The sequence below is a fragment of the Mobula birostris genome, chromosome 18 (genome assembly GCF_030028105.1).
Source record: "Mobula birostris isolate sMobBir1 chromosome 18, sMobBir1.hap1, whole genome shotgun sequence".
In the NCBI taxonomy this organism is placed as follows: domain Eukaryota; kingdom Metazoa; phylum Chordata; class Chondrichthyes; order Myliobatiformes; family Myliobatidae; genus Mobula; species Mobula birostris.
The window spans coordinates 34,463,110-34,490,926 of record NC_092387.1 but is presented as its reverse complement, the minus strand read 5'-3'; the positions used below and the strand labels follow the sequence as shown (position 1 = coordinate 34,490,926).

The window sequence follows — 27,817 nt, the reverse complement described above, 5'->3', positions numbered from 1 at the left end:
GGCACAGGATAGATGGGCCGAAGGGCCTGTTTCTGTGCTGCATTTTTCTATTACTCTATAATATTTGGCCTAGACTAGCATGGATGTGATGGGCCAAATAACTTCCTCCTTTCTGATAAGAAAATGTAAAATACTGTACATGAAATCTAAAAGAACAGAGAAGAGACTGAATTTACATAAGGTCCTGTCTCAGATACATTATATGAAGTTTTGGGCACTGCATTATAAGGAAGCAGTGGAAGAGGATATTGCCAGATATGCGACCCCTAATTATACAGACATTATAGAGATGAGAAGGTTAAATCGGATCTGACAAAGAACCTTAAAATTAAGAATGGTTATAAAAAGGATAGGTAATGAAAGATTGCAGCTGCAGATTGATGAGAAGATAACCACTAGTTAATAAAGAGAAAGCTTTAAATCTTAACAGGGAATAGCTGGAACATAGAATTATCTGTCAGCATCTATTATTGAGGCAGCCAAGGCCTGGGAGGTTATCTTGTGTTAGATGTGTTAATATTGACTGCTATGGGTGATACAATGAAAAAGCTAGAAGAGCTGCTTCCTCCCAGCTCCACTGGCTAGGGGCTAAATCCTGACTTCTGGTGCCGTCTGCATCGAGATTGCACATTCTTCCTGTGATCCATTGGGTTTCTTCGGGGTTTTCCAGTTTCTCCCATATTCCAAAGAACTGCTGGCTGGTAAGATAGTTGTCTGCTGTAAATGATCTCTAGTAGGTCAGAGTCATAGACTTGCTTTAATAAAGTTTGCATGCTAAAGCTGACCACAGTCTCCGAGAGGTAGAGCACACAAAAAGGCCTTTTGTTCATCAAATGCATGCTGAATGTCAATCACCCATGTACATCGATCCTACACTCATCCCACTCTGTTCTCCCCACATTCCCATCAACTCTACCTCCTCACCTACATACTGGAGGCAATTTACAATGATTAATTAACGGATCTGTCTACATTTCTTTGGGATGTGGGAGCAAACCCTCATAGAACGTGCAAACTCCACACAGGCAGCTCAAGGGCTAATGGTCTTGGGAGAATACGCAGGAATGTGATTCATTCTTTGTATCCCAGAATTGGTGGGACTGGTGGCCATGGGATTATGGGATGGAATGGACTGTTTCATCAGATAGGAAAACAAAGTCTGGTGCAGTGTGAGAGAGATGTAGATCAAAAGGAAATCTCTGAGAGAAGCTGTGTTTGTTGACTGCATGCGGGGTGAAGGAAAGTGGAGCTTCAAGAATAGGACGTCAACAAACAAAAGTATTGGGCTGTGTATTCATTAGTTTTCTGATAAGTTCATATGTTTTGCTGTCTCATCATGTGATGTACCAAAATGCCTGTCTCAACATATCATATAAGTTAAGATACCTCAGTGCTCGCAATAACTGTAAGTCTCTCTAAGAAACTTCACTAGCAGGTACAGTACTGTGCAAAAGTTTGAGGTGCATATATATAGCTAAGGTACCTCAGACTTTTCCGCAGTACTATATTTTTATTGCGGATTGAAGAGCAAGTTTGTAAATCCGGTGGGAGCAAAGTCTGTTGAAAACGGCGCTGAGGGAGTGCTGCAGGAGGGGTGTGGGAGAGGAGGGAGAGGTGCCAGGGGCGGGGGTGTGGAGCGAATGCAGACTCACCCAGCCCTGGGACACCAGGTTAAGGTCATTTGATTCCAAGCAATTGATTTATTGATCATTACACAATGCCTCTCTGGTGGCTTCTCACTCTCTCCCTTCTCCTTTCCCCTTTCCCTGACCATGATTCCCCTCTCCCTGCCCCCTTCCCACTTTCAGTCCGCAGTAAAGACCCATATCAGAATCAGGTTTATCATCACTCACATATGTCATGAAATTAGTTCTTTTTATGGCAGCAGTACAGTGCAATACATAAAATTCCTACAATACTGTACAAAGGTCTTAAGCACCCTGGCTACATATGTCTGTGTATAGAAATATATACCTACAACTTTTGCACAATACTGTATCATGCACAGACTTGCTGTATTGTCCAGCTTATTGCTTTTACATGTGATACAAAAGGTAGCCTTCAACAATGGGAGACCGAACACTTCAAAACTGGTGTATGTTACAAGGTGAGGGGAGCCATCTAACACATTTGTTTCTAAAGTTCCATCTTTCATGGCCTCTCAGCTTCAGTGACCCAGTTTGCTAAACCTGATACTGGTTGGATTCAGCGCAGTCATAGAGGAGGGGCAGTGAGAAATCTGATGCTTCTGAATCAGTTTGGGAGTGAGCAGCACAGTGACACAGCCTCCCCGCTCCAGTGACCCAGGTTCAGTGTTGACCTTGGGGTCTGCCTCTTCGAAAATTGCACATTCTCCCTATGACTGTGTGGGTTTCCTCTGGGTGCTCCAGTTTCCTTCCACAAACACTTTGGCCACTGTAAATTACTCTCCCCTATGTACAGGGGAGTGGTCAAATGAGGGGGAAATTGATGAGAACATGTGAAGAATAAGATGAGACTTGTGTAGCATTGATGGTCCGTGTGGACTTGGTGCAACGAAGGGCCTGTTTACTTGTACTATGATTCTATGACTGGCTGTATGGGAATCTTTAGCATGAACTGTTGTATGCTGAATCTGGCTGACGATTCCATTGTAAGAGCTGCATTGTAGGCAGGAGATATTCAACCAGCAACCACTAAAATACCCCACTTATAAATATATTAGCAATCCCCCAAGACATTTCATGACTCATGACAAGATCCAGTCTCTTATGGAAGATCTTGCATTGGTAACAAATTGTAAAACAGATCTCCATAGTGTGAAGAGTGAGACAAATGAAATATCTAACATTCCAGTACTCTTCCATTCCACTAAGGGGAAGCTGTCAGCATAGTAAACTTTATTAATGGGTAACTTGACACCACAGTGAACAATGGAGTGCATTCAAGCTTCAACCTTCGAGCTGTAACTTTAAGGTCTAGTTTAATTAACAGCCTTTCAATTAGTGAACGAGCTTCGCTTCCATGCCAGGGAGATGATGTCTGAATTCTCTTAAATCAAAAATTTACAACATCATAGTAACTTTGAATCAGTGTCTATGGGCAGTGAACTGCAACAGAAAATGGACATTCTTTGACACAAAATGACGAAGTTAGTGTCGATTAATCTGAAAGGAAGAGTGACACAGATGTGGTTAGGTCTCAATCATCCAGGTCATTGTATATCAAGCAGTAGTAAATCAGGGCAGCTGGACTTGTGTTGTCTAGAAGTCGCTTCGCCACTCATCTGAGAGGCTTCTTCAGTTCTGATCCCTCAGGTAGCTTTCCAGCTTGTAAACTCTGTGAGATGTTCAAAGGCAATGAGAACTGCACAGATTTGTGTATCCGTGAGACAAAACAATCACTTCACAAACAGATGGCCCAGCATAGGAGGGCTAACATCTCAGGTCGAGACTTGGCTGTATATCTACACCTAAAGGACAAGGGACACTCCTTTGATGATAACAACAGGCACACTTTGGTCAGGGAGCACAGGTGGTTTGAAAGAGGGGTTAAAGAACTAGAAAACCCATCCCTGAACAGAGGGGGTGGAGTACAACACCACCTATCAGCTACTTGCAATGCAGTCCTAACATCTCTACCCCGGCGTCTCCACAACAGTTCCGTTCATGCAAAGGTAAGACTAATGACCCTCTCATTACTGCCACAGCTCTTAACGACTCACATGTGATTGCGATCCCTTTAAACAACTCACAGAGTTTCTAAGCTGGAAAACTACCCACCCTGGATCAGAACTGGAGAAGCCTCTCGGGTAAGTGGCAAAATGTCTTATAGACAGCACAGCAGGTCCTGTTCCCTTAATTTACTACTGCTTGATATAAACTTGTGTTAGGGGCACTTTGCTGGAATCAAGTTAAGAGAAGATAACCTGGTATTTTAGTTTGTGTGCAGGTATCACTCCACTGGACCTGTATTAGCAATGGGACCCAAAAATAGGAAAACATTGTTGCCTCCTTTCACTATCAGACATAGGGTATGAAAAACTTTAAATGATGGTAAACTCACTGAGGGACTGTCCTGGTTGATTAGTAGCATCGTTTGTTGACATATGATCTAATATGCAGCTCGACTGACAAGGAGCAGGATTTAGCCAGCAGCATTAGTGGTGTTCCTGATTTAGGGAGAGAAGATTCTAGAGAATGCCAGGTGCTGCTGAAAAGATTCAACAGTTTGAACATGAGCCTCTGACCACTGCACAGTGGCACTGACTGAAGAGGTCTTAGCGGAATTTGGTTTTATCCTTTAGGTTTTGCCCAATGTTCTTTTCTGGCTCATGCCTAAACAGCCTACATATATCTAGTGCTTTCAATTCTATAAGATGTCCAAAGGCTCAAAGGGACAAAGATACAGCTTCACAAGCTGTAATATGACTGGCGACCAAAATTTTGTTGGTGGTATACACTATTTTATAGAATTATTGTTAAAGCGATTGTTGAAATAGAGTGTTAATGATAGAATTTGAGAGCTCAAGACAAAGGCAGCTGAAGGGACAGTTATCACAGGTGCAGTGAGGGAAATAAGGAGTGCAGATACAGTTGGAAGAGTTTGTAGATCTTGGAAGACTGGGGAAGATAAATGGGACAGCAACGGTGGAAGGACAGGAACTCCAGGAGAATGTTTGAGGTTGAGGAAAGGATTACTCCACCAAAGCAGGGCTTATATGTTGACTGAGCTCTAATATGCTGGACTGTGCCAATGTCAGTCCATGAGCACGTGCTGACAGGGACACTGTGCAAATATATGAAAATGTATTCCTAGGTGGGTCATCAGTGACCTACTGTCACACTTCCCGCTCACACCCTCCAGCAACTTCAACACCAGTGAGAGAAACATAACATCCTCAGTTGTTGGCAGCAATGAACTCATTCTGCTAGACTACTAAATGTTTCATGTGGTTTCATAATGTACAGAAGTTCCTTGAGGTGCCGGTGTTTGGGGGGTTGTGTAGTTAGGGATGGTGGGTTGGGATTGTAAACCATACCAAACAAAATGTGTGAGAATGGTTGAATGTACAGGTGGCAAGGTGATAATGACCACAAGAGGTCCTGTAGAAATCTAGAGCAACACATCCAAAATTCTGGAGGAGCTCAACAAGTCAGGAAACATCTATGGAAATGAATGAACAGGCGACATTTTAGGCTGAGACCCTTGATCAGGATGGTAATAATGACATTTACATTTAGGGAGCTGCTAATTCTAAAGATTGCCAATTTCTTTCTTGCAAGTTGCTGCCAACTTTACAAAAAGGATTCCACACAGAAGAGAGAACTGTGTGGTACAGAAGCAGGCCATGCAGTCCACAATGTTGAGGCAAACTAAGTAAACTTGCTATTAAAAGCCTGCTAAAGTAGTCTTTTTGCCTAGATGGGTCCATATTCCAGCATTCTCTGCATATTGTGTTTGGCTCCGGCACCATCCCTGGCAGTGCATTACAGGCACCTATCACTCTGTAAAAAAAATCTGGCCCCACATATCTCCTTTGGACTTACCACTGCTCACCTTCTGTTAGGTATTTTGATCCTAAGAAAAAGATATTAGTTCTCTATCTATGCCCCTCATAATCTTATTAACTCCATTCAAGTTTCCCCTCAAAGTTTAAAGTACATTTATTATCAAGGTATGTATACTGTGTACAACTTTGAGATTCATCTTCTTGCAGGCAGCCACAAAACAAAGAAACAAAAAAACACATAAAAACTCAAACATATAATGTACAATAAAAGAGCAAAGCATGCAAACATTAAAAAAGTAAACAAATAACATAATGGACATTACCTGCAGAGTCCACAGCTGTGGAGCACGTTAAGCGCTAAGGCAAATGAAGCCGCCCTGGAGCCGGATGGTCACACGGCAACAACTGCTTCTGAACCTGGCAGTGTGGGACCAAAGGCTCATGAACCTCCCACCAGTAGTGGGAAGAGAGGGAGACCGGTCAAATGCAGGCAGATGGCGCTGAACACCTGTTCATTTTTCATCCTTGTCCTCGATTATTTTAATCTTGTTCGATTCTTTAATTGGTGCAAAGTAATGGAGCTGACCACGGGTTAGTCTTTTGCCGTCAGGTCTTGATAGAATGTCCATCCTCAGTGATGGCCCACCCAGCCGTACCTGCACTCTCGAGAGTCCAGCTTGCCAAATCTCCCAGAAAATCACAAAAGCGCCAGATTGTTTAGTTGGAATATCCTTAAAAGGGAAGTTATAGGCTGCAGACTACAGAAATCACTTTCAGATGCTAGAGTATCTAGCAGTTTTGTGAGCTGTCTGCAAACTGTCACCATTGGTTTCTGGCACCATCTTGTCCATTTCTACCATTTCAGACAAAACAACCCAAGTTTATCCAACCTCTTCTTATAGCCCATGCCCTCTAAACCAGGCAACATCCTGCTAAACCTCTTCTGTAAACCTGAAGTAGATTGTGTTTCCTGATGATCAAATATGTAGATTGATAAAAGCTCTTCTTACTTCATTCAAGCATCTGTGATGTCTGGTCACTTGTCCAGATTGCAGTAGCCTTTTAGCATCGGTTGTTGGAGAGTAAATATTGGGCGGGTTGCAGGGAGAGACCTGCACAGTCTTTTTGGAATATTTTACTTCCAAATGTAGGGTTTCAGTTTAACCTGACGTCCAGACTGCGGTTGCAGCAGTAAAATGCAGTCTCTGGAACTGCATTGCGGTCTAAATTTCACAAGTACACCAGTCTGCTCCAGTGCAGTACTGAGTGGATGCTACATTGTTGGTAGAGATACCTTTTACATGGAGTCTTAGATCGGGCACCACGTGCTCTCCCAATTGGATACAAACCTCTATGGCACCATTTGAAGGCCAGCAAGCATTAGTTGTACCCTTGGTGGGTTGGCCAATACTTATCACTCAGTGAACATTTTTAGAAAGTAATTATCTGGGCGTGATCACATTGCTGTATGCGGGAACTTGCAAAGCACAAAATGGCTGCTGTGTTTACAACATGACACATCGGTGACAATACTTCAGATACAGGTTTCCCCTACCATCCAAAGGTAGAGCATTCCTATGAAACGGTTCGTAAGCCGGAAAGTCGTAAAGTGAAGAAACAATTACCATTAATTTATATGGGAAAAATTTGTGAGTGTTTGCAGACCCAAAAATAACCTACCAAATCATGCCAAATAACACATAAAACCTAAAATAACAGTAACATATAGTAAAAGCAGGAATGGATATGATAAACACACAGCCTATATAAAGTAGAAATACTTTTCCACAATCATTGCTGCACTGTTCTCGGCGAAAATCTCATGCAAGCGCCGTCGGCAAAAAGACAGCGTAAACGTTCTCCAGTAACCTTTAAGCTATGAAGCTGCCAAATCATACCAAATAACACGTAAAAATACACAGCCAATATAAAGTAGAAATAATGTATGTACAGTGTAGTTTCACTTACTGGAATTGGTTCAGCACCAAGCACACTGATGATGGTGTGTCAGACTGAGTCGTCAGAGGTTGGGGTGGTGCAGTGGCCCCCACCCTCCGGGCAGCGAACCGATACCGATCCGCGGAGAATGCAGGGGTCCAGCGGCCGTCGGGATGCACCCAGCACATCTTTAAGAAAAAAGCCGAAACAAACAAGCTAATTAATTAGGTGCCGCCCGACATTTACGTGCTGGGCGGCACCTAATTAATTAGCTTGCTTATTTCGGCTTTTTTCTTAAAGATGTGCAGGGTGCCTCCCGGCTACCGCTGCATTCTCCGCGAATCGGTATCTGTCTGGGGCCCGGGGGTTGGGGTGGTGGGACACTGGGGTGTCATCTCATCGTCCATCAGGGCAGGCAGGTCATCTTCTTCTATGTCTGCCTGCTTCGATGTCGAAGGTCGAGATTCGTTGTCTGCAGTGGCTGATGTGGAAGGCTTGCTTGACTGATTAGCCTCGCGCATTTTTAGATCATACTGTTCTTTGTAAGCACTCAAACCATCCTGCAAGTATGCCCTAAACTGACGTACCTTTTCAAAATTAAAGTCGTACTTTATCATTGCAGCGAAAATCTCACGCAGTTGCTTCACGTTCAGTTCTTGGACAACTTCGCTACTGCATTCGGTTTCGATTGTTATCCTTTCCTCTTCCAATTGCATCAGCTCTTTATCTATCAGTTCTTGTTCATGGGATGCCAAACCTCTTCAATATCATCTTCATCAACTTCCACAAGCCAAACGCACTTTGTCCTTCCTTCGTTCACCATGATCGAAACGCTTAATTCTGTCTAGTCTTACGCTAAGTGTAACACCCTTATGAGCTCTTTAATGCTTTTCCGTTACCTTAGAACTCATCTTCCAAATCCGGGGTAGAGTGGCTGCTCGGGGCATGCGCTGCTTTTTTTCGCACGCTGATTTTTTCCGTAATAGTGAGAACACCTTCTGTTAGCGAAAACAGGTACCTAATGTAGGTCTTTTGTAACAGTGAGGTTTTGTAAAGCGAACGTTTGAAAAGCGGGGGACACCTGAATACTTAATTTGCTGCAAACTGCTTTGGGATAGTGTGTAAAAAAAAAACCATAAAAATGAAAGTCATAGTTACAAGGATGTTTGACTGTTGGGAATGTGATGTAAATGCACAATTTAATTTAGGAGAACATGTGGTACTTATTCAGTCTCAGCAGATCTTCTGGTTTGCCTCTGCAGCAATTAGCGTAGTAAAAAGATTTTTTTAAATCACTACAGATGGTTACAGACAAACTGCACCAAACAAAGAGCTATCAAAGGTGCTTAAATAATGCTAATGATTAACACGTGTCACCAGGCCAATGATGGACTAGATTTCTCACGTATGACCGTTAGAGTAGAGGTTGCATATAAATCAAACTCAATGTCGCCTTGTTTCTCCATTTGACTCTTAAAATAGCAATACTTGGTGTCATTTACCAGCAATTCCAGTTTTCCCCGGACATGCAGAAGTACTGGCTTCAATGAGAATACTGTCCATTTCAGAGAAACTCCAGAAGCAGAGGAGACCACATGCTGGTCATTCTAATTCATTCTAAGAAGTGCTTGTATCGTTGCTTTTAGGAAGACCTCCAAGCTATGGCAGTTGAAGGAGCTCAACGATGTACTTGTCTATTCAACTTTCATAGGGTCCTCTTTAAAGTTGCTGCATATGGGATCAATAAAGTATGACTATGACTACTATGACTATGACTATGACTATTTGGATTGATGTCAATGGCTTGCTATTATGCTTACTTCAGTTGACAGCAAACTGGTTTGATTTTCATTGGAACAAAAATGCTTTGAGTGGAACTGATGTCAATTGCCCTCAAGAGCAGGGCTTCAATAGGGGCATTCAGAATCATGGTGGGTTTCAGTGGGGTAATTAAGGAGAAGCTGCATCCACCAACAGGAGAATCAGCAACTGGGGACAAAGAATTAATTAATCAGCAGGAAGGTCCGGAGTGGAGAATGTTCAAGAACCTGCTACTCAAAAAGGTGATGGAGACAGGGTCAATAATTAGCTTCAAATGAGAATTGTATCACTTATATACAGAGAGAAAGATAACAAAGCAGATTGGATAGCAGAAAGATCAAACAAGGTACAGGGCTGAATTACCTACCTCCTGACATCAAGTTAAGTACTAGAAACTGAAAATTTATCTGTCCAAGCTCTATGCATCTCCATTAATTATTTCCTCTTTTTACCTCTTTTGTTTATGAATTAATCTCTGTTAGGGTGACTAGACAGCACAATGAAACAAAAGAACTTGCATTTCTACAGTAATTTTCACCAACACGTGCTGTAGCAAAGCGTTCCAGTCCCTGGCGCAGCTAGGGAGCTGAATGGACAGATAGGAAAACAGATGGGTCGCAATAAATCAATGATAAATGACAAGCATGAAGATAGCATATGAACAAACATGTCCAAATTTGTCATGTTGGGCAAACTTGCTTGAGTTATTTAAACTAAGCGTCAATGAAGAGCTAGCTGTATGTGTGTTGTATTTAGATTTCTGAAAGGCATTTCACACGGTGCCATACTTTGATTCACAAATTTAAAAACTCATGTTTTTGGCTTGAGCTGAAAATTGATTACCACTCAAAAAGCAAACAGCTGGAATAACTGGCTGTTCAGCTCTGACGGATGTAACAGAGTTCATCATGACTTGGCTCTTATTTGTACAGAAGGAAATGAAATCTAAGGCATTTGAGTCTGCAATGACCGGAAGGGCATGTTGCAATGAGGCCATTGTGATTGTGCAACAGGACACAGATAGAATGATGGAGTAAAAGTATAGGAAATCGAGAATAATGTGGGGAAGTGTGAGGTTCAGCACATTGGTAAGAGGAATCAAAAGGCACATTATAGTCTAATTGGGGGGAGTGAGCAGATAAGTGAAGTTTAGAGGGATCTAGGTGTTCTAGTGCATGAATAACAAAACATTAGCAGGCAGGTGCAGCAAGATCGTAGGAAGGGAAATGGCACATAGGGCTTTATGGAAAAAGAGCTGAAGTTTAGAAATCAGGAAGATTGTTGTCAGTATACAGTTGTTGAAGGGAGTCACGCCTGGAGTGTCATGAACAGTTTTGGTCCCCTTATCAAAGAAAGGATATAGTAGCATTGGAGGAAATCCAAAGGAGATATAGCAGGCTGATTCCTGTTGAAGATTGTACTATCAAGGTAGCCCAAAGAGGTTGGGTCTGTATTATTTGCTGTTTTGAAGTATGACGAATGATCTTATTGAAACATCTAAGATTCTCAGGAGTCTTGGCAGGGTTGACGTTGAGGTCTTTTCACATGTGGGAGAGTCGCAAACGATGGAATGTAGTCACAAGTCACCTGGAGACCACCCGATGTCTAGCTTGACATACTTAGCACACTACCTGTCCTGGTTAAGCAGGCCCTAATATCTGAAAGCAACTTTCCTGCTACCCGCAGCACTCTGAAGGTGCCTCAGGGGTCTAATGATGAATGAGTTTCCACATTTGTGGTTTAGATTATAGACTTCATGAATGGACAATAATGAGGTCTTCATCCCTGCCAGATACAGCAGAAGGCAGTGTTGGGTCTTTGGGTGCTAAGCCAGAAGTACAGTTTGAATGTGATCGATACAAGTTGTCCCTGAAGTAATTTGAATGATGGAACAGTGTGAGAGGGACTGAACAACCTCTTGCTTCCGTGCCTCAAAACACTCAAAATCAGATTTATTATCACTGTCTTATTTGCTGTGGAAGCAGCACAGTATAAAGAGATAAAATTACTATAAATTACAAACTAAATAGTTAGCTAGGCAAAGAAAAGATTAATGAGGTAGTGTTCAAAGACTGTTCAGAAATCTGGTGGCAGAGAGGAAGAAGCTGTTACTGAATTATTGGGAATGGATCTTTAGGCCCCTGTACCTCTTCCCTGATGGACGTAGCTGACGTTTCTAACAGAGGATATTGAATTTCAGTTCCCAAAGTTCCATGTTTTGCTACTGAAGAAGCTGTACAGTTAATTGAAGAACTGACACTTCTCAAACTGTATTAGGCTTCAGTTTTATATATACTTATTTGCTGAAGGTGTGTCAGCTTCACAGGCTGAACCAATATTTAATTTCCCATCCTTAGTTGCCCATTAAAAGATGGTAGTGAGCTGCCTTCTTGGACTGCTGCTGTCCTTGAGGCATTGGGATACCCCCCAGTGAGTTCCAAGCTGATGGGGTATTTTGAAAAGTGCTTTCATTTACAAATGTCTGCCTCTTTATGCTGTTCTGTTGTGCATGGGAGTTGGGGCTGGACACTGGACAAACCAGTGGAGAATTTCTTCAGAACACCACAAAAAATGGTCTCGTCCCCATTTCCCAACTCCAGGAAGCTATGGTTGAAAATGTGGAAGATGCTGGACAAACAATGCCTCCTTTACAGAATTTGTGATTCAAGTTGATATGGAACCTGAAATGGGAAATGGAAGCCTCCCTGAAATTGTTAACTCCACTGCAGTTGGTATCTGTTAGAGTGCTGACTTGAGAAAATGGTTAAAGCTGAAACAAATAGAACTTGTTTAGTATGGTAACTAAATTCTGACATAAGCACAAATATAAACACAAATACTTGTCTGGAAATCTAGCTAGCAGTGTTAGAAGCTTACAAAGTAGAAAGCTAATTAAAATGGCTGAAATTGGATATCGTTTCTATGTACGGGATCTGGATTGCCAAACTGTATCTGAAGTGTTAGGTAGGCCCAGTGCTCAATCTGAAGTTGATTCATTTCTCCCTTCCCCTGCGGAGCTGATGAGGGTTAAATAAGGCACACCACTACTTTCTTCCCATAATATATAGAATCTGGCAGGGCAGGCAGGGCAGGCAGGGCAGAGGTTAGGTGCTGAGTAATGTGACAACTAATCCATCATTGATGAGATTATAGGGAGAGAGTTTTGCATTAAATCTAACCGGGCTGCATCAACCTGGATGTTGCTCACCATCCAGGATGTGCCCCCTTCTCACTGCTACCATCAAGGAAGGGGTAAAGATACACACTCAACATTATATGAACAGTTTCTTCCCCTCTGCCATCAGATTTCTGAATGGTCTATGAAACCACGTACAGTATTTTTGTACCACTTATGCATCTGTCTATCTATTTATTTATGTGACTTACATCTTGCACTATATTGCTGCAATAAAACAGCAAATTTCATGACATATGTCAGAGATAATAAAGCTGATTCTGGTGGGCAGTTCAGGACCCAAGATGCAAGGCAACATACTGCTTATATGTTCCATCACGTCACAGCCTCAGGACTCTGTAGGGAACAAGGAAGGGTTAAAGGCTCCCTTGGGAGATGGTGCTTCACAATCACCGTATCCGTTCATCTCATTAATCTTAGGAAAGGGTGTCCTATTACACTTGACTGTCAGTAAGGTATTTGTTTATGCAAGTGCTGGTCTGCTTCAGTGCTGCCACTGTTCGAAGCCCAGGAAATCTTCCTCTGAGATTGCGCTCTTAGACTTCTCTTGGTGGTAAGTATTGTCTGATTCTCAATGCACGTTACTGTGTAAGCAGTAGGAAAACTGCCTCCCTGTTTAACAGCTTGCGTAAGTTCTGCAGTGCTAAATATGTCAAGTAGCCTCTTGTAACCCCTAAACTATGAACATCTGCCCAAATTTCAGCAGGCAGATGTTCTGCCAACATCTGTAAGCATCTGATGGCTCATGCAGTATCCTTCATCTACGGAATCCCAGCACAAAGGATATGGACAGAAGAGCATTCTATCACGGGATGACTCATGGAATCCAACTGCGCAGGAGAACTTGCGCAGAATTGCCAGCTCCCTGCTGGAAATCCAGCTGCTGGAATATCTAGGGGTAGTGCATATCTCCAGTCTGTTGAGAGAATAATGGGATAATTATTATCGTTCATTATCATGTTCCTTGGTTGGGGTCTGTCTGTACCCAATGTCATATTCTGCACAATAGTGATGAGATCAGTGATTCACAAATGTGTTTGAGTTACTATCCCCTTGGCTTCCAGACCACATCCCCAGTGATCTCTCTCCCGTTCCAGCCATTGCATAAAAACTATAAGTAATTTTGCTTTATGATACATAGTGAAAGAAAAAAAGGAACTTCAAATTCAAAGCAGTGACAAATAATTGCAAAAGTTATTCAAATCTATTTAAAGCTATAAATAAAATTATTTCTGTAATTACAGTGAAAACAATTTTCATCAACAATTTTGACAGTACTTGAGTGGTCTAACTATTGACTACTTCATTGCCTTTTCTCATCTCAATGAGATGGATGGGCTTGGTGCAGTGATATCAGCTTCTCAACATCAGGCTGAATGTCACTCAGAAGGAGCCTTAGATCCCCACGATCAGTAACTTGCAGACTGTTTCGTTGCTTTGAAAGAAGTTGGGCGACTGCACTGAAAAGGCGTTCCACTAAGTGTGTTCGAAGGTCAATAAAGAGCACCTTAACCTTTTTCCACAGTGCAGGATAGCATTCAGAGATCTATTTCTGCAATAAAATGATCTTTGCCTTCAGCTCAAAGTCATTTTGTGGTGAGATCAGTTCTTCTTCCATCCTTCCTGTTAATTCCCTATTTCAAGTGTTCAGGAATGGATAAGAGCATCTGAGGCAGTTTCTTTTTTGAGAGCTATTTGACTTCTCTGTGCAACAGCAAGCGTCCAAACTGTTAATCATTCTCAATACCGAGCTCTTGAAATAGTCAAGAACTGAGAGCATGGGACTTGATTTTATTTACTGCTGTGGTAACAGTATTTAATGATTTGTGCTGCCGATCACTTAGGTTTTCTGCAATAAGATGTTTTCAGTGAATTACACAGTGAGTAGTAAATACGTTAGCACTGCTTTTTTCAAGAAAGTAATAACCCCGTGGTGTGTCTTGTCATTGATGGTGCCCCGTCTGTTGTACAAGCAAGAATGTTGGTGAGCGGAATGTCCTTCTCTTTGAAAAATTGCTCAACCACCTGAAATATTGACCTCCACCCTTCATATCTGTTTTTACATAGCATCCACACCAGGATCTCCAGACCCAAAAACAGTTACTTTTCCCCAAATCAGTAAGATTCCACCTTACTTTATTATTTCTTGTAGTCACCTTATGTGCAGCCTCGTATCACTATTAGCTGGCAAACATACTTTGAAGTGCTTTCCATTTCTGAAAGTTTTCACAAAGTGACTGAAAATAAACCAAGTACTTGTTTGCTTTATCAGAATATATATTCTCTCCAAATGTTAAGAAGCCTGGATAGTTTCATTGCCTCATTTGGAAAAAAAACTTTTTCACAGAGCAGACCCATTGGCTTCTGTCGGTTGCTTGGTGCTGGTATAATTCTATATTTCAGATTCTCCACAGTATACTTTTTCATTTAGTCTGCTTCTGCCATTTCCATTATGAATAGGCAAGCATGGTCAATCGCTTATTGTTTGTCCGACCTCAAGTGCGGCAATCAATAAAGGGGAACCCTATGACCTCTCTGCCTGAAGGTACATTAAGTGGAGCAGTGATATCTTGGTTGGGCTGTGGTCTAGAGAATTGCGTTCAAGACCATTCGAGTGGGCATATTCTAAACTTTACCCCATTGATCACCATACCCCAATACACAGGAATTGCGTCACTGCATGATTAGAGTATGGGGATCATATTAGCTAACAGTGTACTACAGTAGTGAACAGCAATAATGCTCGGCCTGGACTTGGAAATAACACAGTTTCTTCTGCCCATATTTCTCATGATATGCCAAATACAGAAGTGTCACACTGCTTTTTGACAAGTATAAAGTATAAGTATAAAGTTGCTTTTTGACAAGTATAAGTAATATAACATGCTTCGAGCAAAGTTTAAGAGCATGCTTAGCAAATTATTATGTAAACAGCATAATCAATTATGAGGCACTGAGGATCAAATGCTCAGAAGAAGCAATTCATTTCTTCATTTAAGACTGTAATCTCTCTACTGCTCCCCTTTCTACTGAGGGCTTCCCACCACCCATTAGAAACTTCCTCTGCCCCCATGGGGGCAATATCACCCACCCTTTTTGGGAACCACTGGACTAGAACTTTGCTGGTCTGGCAAGAATTTGGGAAATCCTGAGATTGTGGAAGAAGACTCCAATAATGAAAGCTCTTCCTCCCTGTGGTGATGCTGTTGGCACTGGGTGAAACGGGCTCTCTGTAAAGCTTGAAACAATTGTTAAAAAATGCAGAGGTACTGGAGTGGTTGGACGCAAAGTGTGCTCCAAGTTCTGGGGAAGCAGAGGAGGAACACGGTGGGTGTTAATTGTTCAGGTGATTTGTAGACCACAGTGGAGTCAGGCTGAATTCTGTGATCACGTCTAAGCTGAGGGCACAAACTTCTTATAACGATTCTTACCCAGTATACAACTGGCCTCTCCGAACTTTCCCAAACGTTCACTAGTTGCCCATTCTTTTTGCTTTCTCAGCGACGGGTCCTGTACCAACAGTCAATCTTCCGATAACCAATTGCCAAATGTTTAAATAAAAATAGCAATGTATATTAACCAAGGTAATAAACACAAAAAAAAGGCAATGACCACCCTGGGGTTCATTTCTACGATGACCAAATGTGAAAAGGAAAAAAAATTGTATTCAGTTCACATGGACTTCGTTAATGGCATTTGAAAAATTAGGTGTCATTTTGATGTCTCTGTGGTTATAAAGTGATGGAAAAAGATGCAAATATCTTTGCAATAATCATATGAGAGCACAGACACTAAGAATTGGAGGGGTTTAAGATTACGACCAACGTGTCTCCAATGGTGGGGTAAAAGACTGATCCTCAGTACCAGATATACTGATGTGAGTTTGGTACATGTGTTCAGTGGGGGGGGGGTGCAGATGTTCACTGAGAGAGGTATAGGTCAGTATGTAGGGTGAGCAAGAGGTCAGGAGATTAACCTTTCAAGAATGCATTCTTGAATTGATGGAAGTACTGGGGCAGGTTTTGTGTAGGGAGAATCGTGTGCTCAATAATAAACCCGTTCTCTGTTTTGTCTTTGCAGCACAGTTTGGTGCGACTGGGGAAGAGGAGAATGCTAATGTGACCCATGCCTTCACTGGCAAACTGGCCTTGCACTGGCACGGAAGCTGGTTTGACAGGATCTCTGAGGGACCACTGAGAAGAACGCTTCAGTGCGTAGGGACTTCCCGTGCAGGACTGTGTCAGCATTCCAGACTCAAAGCCAGTAGCGATGAGAATGAGGAGCAAATATGCAATTATTCTATTTTTTGTTGTTGCTCTTGTGATCATTGAGAAAGAAAACAACATAATTTCAAGGTAAGCTACTTCTCCAAATAGTTGGGTTAAACTATTGAGTTAAACCTTGATGAAAATAAACTTGTCTGGTCTGGCACTAACCATTTGATTTGGATGGTGCAGCTCTGGACAAATAGCTCTATGGAGTTTTACCCAATTATGGACAGTTACATTAATGGTGTTAAGGTGCAAATCATCTAATTAAATTACGGCCACACTCAAGCTGAGCTTCTTGTCATGTGCACAAGTATGGTGAAAGACCTCTTGTAGCATCACAGGCATGTAGGTACAGACCAGACGTGGAATATAATTTATACATAAAATAATACCATACATTGAATAAAATAGACTGTGTAAAAGCAAGGCCTTAGAGCCAAAAAAAAGGACACAAAGACCTCCATGGTAGTACAAACACTCATGATAGTACTCAAGCGGCTGAATACTCTTCCCTGTTTCTGTATTAATTTGCAAGTGGACATTACGCTGACTGCAGCCTGCAGTGAATCTATGGTACATCTCTCTCCTTTTCCAGCCATAAACGGCATCTCCAATTTAAGCGAATGCAGATAAATAGCAGAAGAGGGGAGGAGAAGATGGCGGCGTGACACAGCGAGTGCGGCCTCTCCAGTGAATGATATCTGTATTTGTCAAGTAGGATGCCGTGCACAACCCTGATTTGATGGAGACAGACGTGAGAAGCGCGAAGGAACATCTGGAGAAACTATTGAAATGCCTGCTTCGCTGCTGCTGCTACTGTGCAATCGAGAATCTCCGGAGGGGAAGGCCCTGAATCCTCGGCTTTGCCTGTTGCTTGGCGGCCGGTGCCGTGATCAAAGTGCTCGGCAGAGATGGTGCTCAGTGCTCGGTTTCAGAGGGCTGGTCAGAGGCTCGAAGTTTTCGGACGGACTCAAGGGTTGGCTGTGGTCGGGTGCTTCCAGGGTGCTGCATTGGCAAGTTTGTGGCACTGGAGGTTCATGGCAGGGAGAGTTTTTCTTCCTTCTACCGTCTGCGTGAGATGATGGGACTTCCGAGACTTTGAAATTTTTTGTTTACCGCGCCCATGGTCTGTTCTTTATCAAATTACGGTATTGCTTTGCACTGTTGTAACTATATGTTATAATTATGTGGTTTCTGTCAGTTTTTTCAGTCTTGGTTTGTCTTGTGTTTCTGTGATATCATTCTGGAGGAACATTGCATCATTTCTTTATGCATGCATTACTAAATGACAATAAACGAGGACTGCGTGTCCTCATTATCTAATTTAATAATCTAATCTAATCTAAATAATTTGCATTTCCTTTCGCTTCAGCAGGGCGAGGGAGAATGAAGCTCATCAAAATAAAAGATCCCAAGTTTATTGTCATCAAATTTATGACAAAGAACATGAGAACTTTTGCTTTAATAATTTTAGTTCACACTAACTGTGCTGAAGTGAAAGACTATGTCAATTGTTAATCTGTTACAAATCTATTGAAACCTTGACTGTTTCTTTCCTTTAATAAATGCTCATGGTTTCAAATTTCTTCTCGTTTAAATTCTTTAAGGAAGCAAAACTAGGGATCACTTACAAATGCAATCCCAGTTCATCCACGACTCCTTCCGTTAATAAAACTGGACCAACAACCCATGCTGCCTGTTTCCGGAGAGAGTGGGGAGCTGTGAGTGTTTAGTCACTCCTCTTAAACCCAGCCTTGCACAGATCTGCGTCATCAGAGAGTGAACATGTTTGCCACAGTGCTGAAGACCTGGTTTCAATCCTAACCTTGGGTGCTGTCAGTGTGGAGTTTCTTGTGACCACATGCATTTCGTCAAGTGCTCTGCTTTCTTCCCTCATCCCAACAAGGTGCAGGTTGGCAGATTAACTGGCCTCTGTAAATTGTCCCTAGCACGGGGTTGAGTGGTAGAAACTGGGGGATACTGGTGAGAGTGAGGAAAGGATAAAACAGTGGGATTACTGTCAACGTGGGATGGATTCAGTGGGCTGAAATGCTGTGTACCTCCACAAATAGACTCTATTTGTTGTTCCCTCAGCTGCTGGGCACCGTGATGAGAGAATCCCTGTTTTGCAGGATGTGGATTCCTGTCCACAGGATAAGAAAAATAAAGGGATGTTATTTATCTTTTAATTATTTTATAGTAACATTTAAAATTATTTCTTAATGTTTACAAGTTTTGAATTAATTTTATTAATTTAAAATAATTTACATTTATTGCAGTCTTAAATAGCAGAGATAATTCACTTCTGCATGAATCCCCATTTTAAGAGGGGACAGTGTTCTGCCGCACAATTGCATTCAAAACCTTGCCAAAGCCTTTCAGGATGTCGTCTCAGTAGCATGCTCTACAAAGGTCCCCTCTCTGCTGATGCCTCATGAGACCTCATATGTCCCATGTGCAGTGTCAGATTAATTAGCCTTTCTAAAGAAGATCTGCATTTTCCAGAGTTCAAAGAAATGATGAACAATTGTATTTAAACATGCAAGATGTAGAGGCGGCAAAAAAATTTCTTGAGATGAGTTTCAAATGAGGGACTTAGCCAGAAGTTCAGGGGGTGGACATTCAGAAGTAGGCTGTGCAGAATGATGAATATCTGGATTTACCTTCCCCAAGGGGGCTAGATCTTTATGAGTATGTAAAGTGAAGGAAGATAACTTTTTCATGACCATAAGGTGTTGGCACAGAAGATTTCATAAGACCTGGGGCAGTTCAGCCATCATCATATTGAATGGTGGGGTAAGGTTGACATTGTGGCCCCTGCCCATACCCCACATGAGCCATCTGTTGTCGGCCCCCAACCAACACATATTCCACTCTCCCCTCCAACCCCTCCTCACAGTCCCCAACCCTGCTCTCATGACTATACCCCTTCCCCACATGAAGCCACCACGGTGAGCTTCACAGCTGAACAGGTGAGAAGACAGCTGAAATGTCTCAACCCAAGCATGGCTGCGGGACCGGATGGTGTCAGTACCAGGGTGCTCAAAGCCTGTGCCCCTCAGCTATGTGGAGTACTTCGCCATGTCTTCAACCTGAGCCTGAGGCTCTGGAGGGATCCTGTGCTGTGGAAGACGTCCTGCCTCGTCCCTGTGCCAAAGACGCCGCGCCCCAGCGGCCTCAATGACTACAGACCGGTGGCATTGACCTCCCACGTCATGAAGACCCTGGAGAGACTTGTTCTGGAGCTGCTGCGGCCTCTGGTCAGGCCACACTTAGATCCCCTCCAGTTCGCCTACCAGCCCCAACTAGGAGTTGAGGATGCCATCGTCTACCTGCTGAACTGTGTCTACGCCCACCTGGTCAAGCCAGCGAGCACTGTGAGGGTCATGTTTTTTGACTTCTCCAGTGCATTCAAAACCATCCACCCTGCTCTGCTGGGGGAGAAGCTGACAGCGATGCAGGTGGATGCTTTCCTGGTGTCATGGATTCTTGATTACCTGACTGGCAGACCACAGTACGTGTGCTTGCAACACTGTGTGTCCGACAGAGTGATCAGCAGCACTGGGGCTCCACAGGGGGCTGTCTTGTCTCCCTTTCTCTTCACCATTTACACCTCGGACTTCGACTGCTGCACAGCGTCTTGTCATCTTCAGAAGTTTTCGGATGACTCTGCCATAGTTGGATGCATCAGCAAGGGAGATGAGGCTGAGTACAGGGCTACAGTAGGAAACTTTGTCACATGGTGTGAGCAGAATTATCTGCAGCTTAATGTGAAAAAGACTAAGGAGCTGGTGGTAGACCTGAGGAGAGCTAAGGTACCGGTGACCCCTGTTTCCATCCAGGGGGTCAGTGTGGACATGGTGGAGGATTACAAATACCTGGGGATACGAATTGACAATAAACTGGACTGGTCAAAGAACACTGAGGCTGTGTACAAGAAGGGTCAGAGCCGTCTCTATTTCCTGAGGAGACTGAGGTCCTTTAACATTTGCTGGGACGATACTGAGGACGTTCTGCAAGTCTGTGGTGGCCAGTGCTATTATGTTTGCTGTTGTGTGCTGGGGCAGCGGGCTGAGGGTAGCAGACACCAACAAAATCAACAAACTCATTCGTAAGGCTAGTGATGTTGTGGGGATGGAACTGGACTCTCTCATGGTGATGTCTGGAAAGAGGATGCTGTCTAAGTTGCATGCCATCTTGGTCAATGTCTCCTATCCACTGCATAATCTGCTGGCTGGGCACAGGAGTACATTCAGCCAGAGACTCATTCCACTCAGATGCAGCACAGAGCGTCATAGGAAGTCATTCCTGTCTGTGGCCATCAAACTTTACGACTCCTCCTTCGGAGGGTCAGCCACCTTGAGCCAATAGGCTGGTCCTGGACTTATTTAATAATTTACTGGCATAATTTACATATTACTATTTAACTATTTATGGTTCTATTACTATTTATTATTTATGGTGCAACTGAAATGAAAACCAGTTTCCCCTGGGATCAATAAAGTATGACTATGACTATGACTATGTTTGATGGGGTGAGTAGTCTACTGCTGTAGCTATATGTTCTGTTATTGTTTGTTACGTCTGGCTCAGTGTGGGTGGTATGGGCAGGCAGGAGCATGGGCAGTGATTTCAGGAAGCAGGTTGGGTCCATGGCAATTCCACTCTTTGTTCCTTCAATAAATCCTGCCTACATTTCTGTTTTTAAATCCCAAACTGTTGATGTGTTCTATTTGTATACTTCCTTAATAAATAAACTGAGATTTGGCTGTTACCAGCAAGCTCAGCATTTATTGTGCAAATAAACCGTGATAGATGGTCACTTCCTTAAACTGCAGCAAGGGTTAACTAACCCTCATACTCCAGAGATTGTGTTGGGAGTGTAAGGATCTGGCCCCGAGATGATAAAGGGACATTTTTAGTTGCAGGGGTCCTTGAATCCACTGGTGTTCCAAAGCACCTTCTGTAGTTATCCAGGGTGCCAGTACCTCGGCAGGCCAGGCAGCATCTATGGAAAAGAGTCCTGATGAATGGTCTCGGCCTGAAACATCAACCGCACTCTTTTCCATAGATGCTGCCTGGCCTGCTGAGTTCCTCCAGCATTTTTTGTGTGTGTTGCTTGGATTTCCAGCGTCAGCAGATTTTCTCTGGTTTGTAGTATTCAATTGTGCTGTTTTTTTTTGCATTGGTGGTGGAAGGGTTTAGTCTGTCAGGAAATGGAATATGTGCTACCATATACCAAACTTGTGAAGTGTTTTGGTATCCACAGTGTACAGGTTGTTTCATTGCAGGTCCAAAAGCAAGGTCTTGGCTCAAAGTGCTTATGTTTATTCTCCTCCATATATGCTGCTTGTCTGGCTAAGTTCCTATTGTGTGTTGCTTCAGCGCAGGTCCTGATTAGCTGTGAACCAGTATGGGAGCCATGGTAGAGACTGGCCTCTCACCCTGTGGATGTGGCCTCCTTTGTTTTCTGTTTCCATCTTTTCACACTCTGCTGGGATTGATCTCATTTTGGTTAGTTACTGCACCAGAAACATATTATAATGCTGTAATACTGCCAGATATCCATCCAGCAGCGAGTGAAACTGGTGTTATAAATAATACTTAATCCTGATTGATTTATACATTTAGTTCTTTAGCATAAACAGACTGATAAACTCTCAGTGTAATAATGCACGGACGCATCCTATTTATAATGTGGATTTATTGAGTAAATATATAAGTTTGTTTATTCTCCTCAGCCATCAGTTGACTGTGATTAGAATGTCAGTCTGTTGACAGTCCGTTCTATGTATGATGTTGATCCATTGACAGATCCCACTGATAAGGTGGATTCATTAATAGATTCTGTGTATAAAGTCCATCCATTGCTGGCCCCATTTATGGTATCTATACCTTGACAAATTGTTTATATTAATAGTAGTTCATAGTGTCCATCCAGCAATAACTACTCTTTACAATTTTGATCTGTTGGTAAAATTGTAATGCCGATTTCTGATATGTTTTCCATATTTTCTTCTAACATCCGCTGATTAAATCTAAAGTCTAGATTTACTGAGGATAATTCTATTAATATGTTACCTTCTTCCTCTTCAGGGTGTCAGACAAGTTTACGCTGAAATTACCTCACGTGGAATTGGTGGGGCCAAACAACACAATTTCGGCCAGAGCCTTGACTGAGAATAACTCCCTTCTCTCGAGCTCAAACACTGCCCTCTGGCAGCTGCTGAAAGCACAGAGAAACTGCTCCTCATCGCAGGCTGTGCCAAGAAGGGAGGAAAGAAAGGACTTGGTAGAGAGAAAGCACTTGCTGTTGATGGCGACGACAAGGACAGGCTCTTCCTTTGTTGGTGAATTCTTCAACCAGAACAACAATATATTCTACCTGTTTGAACCACTGTGGCACGTGGAGAAGACGGTGACATTTGAACCAGGTGGAATGAATGGTGTGGCCACGTCCATCATATATCGTGACGTGGTGCAGCAGTTAATGCTGTGTGACCTGTACGCGTTAGAGAGCTTCCTGTTCCCAATGCCCGACCGCCATATTACAGGCTTCTTGTTCCGGCGAGGCTCAAGCAAGTCCTTGTGTGAGGGAGCAGTCTGCACTCCGGCCAAGAGAGGGGGGACGGAGAGGTTCCCCTGTCGTTTACGTCATTGTGGGCTCCTCAACATGACCTTGGCTGCTCAAGCATGCCTCCAGAAGCAGCATGTGGCCATGAAGACTGTCCGGCTAAGGCAGCTGGAGTTTCTTCGGCCGCTGGTGGAGGACCTTAGGATTAACCTTAGGATCATTCAGCTGGTGAGGGATCCCAGGGCTGTGCTAGCTTCTCGGATGGTGGCCTTCCCCAGTAAGTACGAAGCGTGGAAGAAGTGGGCCAATGAAGGAGAAGTGCCTGATGACGAGGAGGTGGGTAAACTCCGAGGGAACTGCGAGAACCTCCGTGCCTCAGCACAACTTGGTATCAGCCAACCGCCCTGGCTCAAGGATCGCTTCATGCTGATGCGCTACGAGGACATTGCCCTAGAACCCGTGAAGAGAGCACAGGAGATGTACCGCTTTGCTGGCATTCCCTTCACTCCTGAGGTCAAGAAGTGGATTTACGAAAACACCCAAGCTTCCAAGGCCAGTGACAATGTTTACTCAACGCACAAAAACTCTTCAGAGCAGTTCGAGAAATGGCGACTCGGTCTGCCATTCAAGATTGCCAGAGTTGTCCAGCAAGTGTGCGAGCCAGCGATGAAATTGTTTGGCTACAAGTTTGTCAAAGACGCAGCAACACTTGCCAACAGATCCGCCAGCCTGCTCGAGAACAGAAACTTCTGAATAACCTAATTTAGGGAGAAATTTTGATTGTCTTCCAGTCACTGAAGGAATACAGTTTATTGTCAGAGATAAAGCTTGAAGGTTCTTGGACCTTCTTCAGAAGCGTTAAGTAAATTTAACATCTCCTGGATGGATGTGCAATGGCCTTATTAGGCATGACAAGGACAGAGCAGTTGCCTGAGTACAGATAATAATGGAAACACATATATTATGCACACACATGAGGGATTTATTTATTAAAGGAAAGATTATTTTTATGACTTGATTTTATAAAGATTTAGCATGGTGTTGAGGCTAGGTGGGGTGACAGGGTTACAAAGGACCTTAATCCTATTTTTACTGAATTTAGACTTTAGGGTGAAAAATCAAATTATAGGGGATGTGAATTTATTTTTGATTTTAAATTATAGAAATTCTTTTTATAGAATTTCAGGGCTTATTTTTCACCCAATTTTAGAGATACCTTTAGGACAAATATTATATTTTTGACTAGATATTGAGCCTAAATTTGAGACTAAATTTGAAGGGTGAGTGAATGTGATGGCTAGATAAATGCTCAAAGTTTTAGAGATGTATTGTAGACATTTGGTGTAAAACAATTCTTTTGTTAGTGGGAATATGAGATTTGATTCCTTCTTTATTTCCACCTCTTGAATAACTTCTCTTAGATCTTTTATTCAAATTGACATGCTATTGTAATCTATGCAGAGGAGCTTATGCTGGTCCAAGAATGAATTTCTGCACAGCCACATTGACAAGACATTTTGGTTACTTACAATCCCATTTCATTCTCAAGATTTCAATTAGGTTTGTAGTGGATTAAATGCAGATGACTACACCCTGTGGGTCAAGAGAAAGTGCTAGAAGCCGTACTATTGAAGTAAAATGACTCTAAAGACCAGACTTCAAGTGGTGATACCTTTATTCACATTGATATCATGGAAAGCCTGTAGTTACAGAGCAATTTTGGCATATATCATACTGATGAATAAGCATATATTTATGACCAGGAGCAAGTAATTTTTAACCATAGAATAGACAAGTGACTAAATCACATGAGTGTGTGACCCTCTTTTCGGCCATCTACACCCAGTGCCCGAATCCTGATTCTGGAAGACTTGTCTGCTGTCTGCAGGTCTAAGTTTAGGACATTGGTTTACAAAAGTTCATTGGGCTACAACGTTCAAATTGAAAAATGCAACTACTTAGTTCATTAACCCTTTTGCTTACCCTTCTTTCACACCTACGCAAGGCGACAGGCATCACCCACAACCTTCCAACAGCAATCTTAAATGTTACTGGAATAAGTGTTCTGTCTTGAACAACTGTTAAAGATCCAAGTTTCTGGCTGAAATTCCTAAGAATCTTAATAAATGAGAATAAACTTCACCTGTTTAGAAACTGACTGCATCAAAAATAAAGCTGATTCACACTCTGCTAGATCAATGGTTCATTTATAAGCAAAATAATCTTTTCACCCAGTCCCATGGTATCTCTTCCAGGGTCAGGCTAATAGTACACACCACCCACCACCAACGCCAAAGGAAGACTAGTTATTCGGGGAGTTCTGCATTGAATCTTGGAGTAAAGAGCCCTGACTACAATGCCTTTGTAATCTGTTCCCTCTGGTATTTTAGCAGGGTGAGGCTAGTTTGTAGTGTGCGCACAGGCAGTAGTTATAATGGTGTTTGTACATCTTGGGAGCATCCACTGGATCATAGAGAGCTGGGATCTGGAAGAGTGCTGTGAGAAATTTGGATAGTGTGTATCTGCTATAAATGCTATTGTTATTTGGGCAATTAATGCTCCTTTTGAAGTTCGTTTAGATTCAGGACTTGAGGGAACTCTCGCATTCTGGTCCTGCTTTAGTGAACAGCAATAAATCAGTCACCAACATGCTGCATTAACCAGCTCATTTGCATGATTGTTCTTCCTGGCATCAAAGGTTCTCTAAGAGAATCACGCCATCGTATTTTAGCTGACCACATCCATGGAATTTAGTTGACAGTGCAGAGCACTGCCACATTGCATGTCTGCAACAGTCATCTTGACTGATGGCTGGGCTTTCAACAGTCAGATTTTCTGCCTTAGGAGCCACATCAAAGATTGGCATAACCTGTGGGAGAGAACAGGGTGGCCTTGGGGTAAGAACTGCATACGATTGAGACCTTTGTGTTCGTTCTTGGACCAGTCAAGTAAGCAGCTTAGCACAGGGCTTTGCCTATTTACAAGCTGTGTTTGTTACTTAGTTCTCAAATGGTAACTGTTTAATTCCAAACCCGTCCATGGTCTTGTCACAGCACTCTGTGTAAGTGCTTCAGAGTTGCGTTTTTATCATGCTTTGATTTGACATCGCAGAGTCTCTAACTCTGACCTCTGACCTGCTGAAGACTCCTGAGCCAGGCTGAAGCTATGGGACGCCAAGGCTAAGGAGAGCTCAAATACTTGATCATGTCCTCTTTACTTCATCTCGTTTAATGATTAATTTTTGGGCAATGTGAAGGAACTAGTCAGCCCTTGGTCTCTCAGTTATTTTATTTGGCCAATAGGTCAAACTAACCTGCAAATCACAGCAACACAGGTGTGAACAGGAGTCTTGGCTGTTAAATGTGCAAGCTCAGATCCATTCTAGCTGTGAGAACACGTAATTTTACCTCATGTCTGCCCGATATCAGGTATCTTCACAGGATATCGGGGAGTTGCTCTGCAGCTGGCTTGCAGAGAGTTGATCATTGGATACACAAATTATGGATGTACTGTAGGTCGGGGTTTGTCTCTGATAATTGTGTTTCATTTTACTGTACCCATGGTTGGGAATATCTTTGTAAGGTGGCTGACATGTCATTAAATATTCTTATTACATGGCAATGCCTTGCTCTGTGCTGGCATTTTGTCCTGTTAAATACTCACACTCTTGGACAGCACTGGTCTTAGATTTCCAGTTATCAGTTAACTCAGAGGACATTATGGGTTAACTGGTAACCTAAAGTCATGTTCATACCTAAGGCTAGAGGGAGCTTTATGAGAAATATCATTGGTTTGCCTTCATCTCCAAAGCCATGCCCTTCAAACTGAAATCATAGTTAGTCTCTTGACCCAAAATATTGACTATCCAATTCCATCTAAGGATTTTGCCCGACCCACTAAATTCCTCCAGACTTCCCTTGTTGCTCCAAATTCCGGCTTCTGCTGTCCCCAGTGTCTCCATTGCTATAGAATCTGGGGGCAGGTAAGGGTGGTGGTCAACATTTCTTTTAAAATCAAAACTGCAGAAACCAGAGTGGAGCCTGTCAAGGTTTGGTTATCTGCAGAATTGCACTATTAAACTAAATGCCAAACTGTTTCTAGAAACATAGAAATAACTGAATCATAAGAGCCATTTGGCCCTTTGCTACTATACTCTGTCAATGCAATCATTGATCCATTGCCTCAGAGTATCACTGCTGTCCCCATATAATCCCTTATACCTTGTGTGTCCTGAATGCTTTTCATTACTGCCATTCATTTTCCCATCCCTCCACCTACTTCCATCTGCTGTTACCAACATGCTCAACATATTTTGTCTCCTATCTCCTACCCCGTCTGTTCCTACCATCTCTCCCTTATCTGCTTCCATTCATATCTTGTTCTCTTATCAGAATCCACCATTGCGGCCTTTTGTTGTCTCCACATGAAACTTACTGGCCCCTGTCACTATTTCCAACCCTCTCTCCAACAAACTACTTTTCCCAGCAACGCACTTTTGGTCACCCTATTATAGGCAAGATGTTATT

General features: G+C 42.7%; 1 protein-coding gene across 6 annotated transcripts in view; it reads left to right on the top strand.

The window, feature by feature from the left end:
• Positions 1 to 26,873, top strand: part of LOC140211824 (carbohydrate sulfotransferase 3) — a 90,891-nt gene extending 64,018 nt beyond the window's left edge. For 5 of the 6 annotated variants that reach the window (XM_072281993.1, XM_072281990.1, XM_072281991.1 and 2 more), the window contains 2 exons: positions 16,527 to 16,801; positions 22,814 to 26,873. In XM_072281993.1, the coding sequence (XP_072138094.1) occupies positions 16,716 to 16,801; positions 22,814 to 24,044 (1,317 nt within the window). In that variant the 5' untranslated portion in view covers positions 16,527 to 16,715 and the 3' untranslated portion in view covers positions 24,045 to 26,873. Of the gene's footprint in view, positions 1 to 3,688; positions 3,791 to 16,526; positions 16,802 to 22,813 lie in introns of all 6 variants that reach the window. The other variant, XM_072281989.1, reaches the window with a different exon arrangement.
• The last annotated feature ends 944 nt before the right edge of the window (positions 26,874 to 27,817 follow it).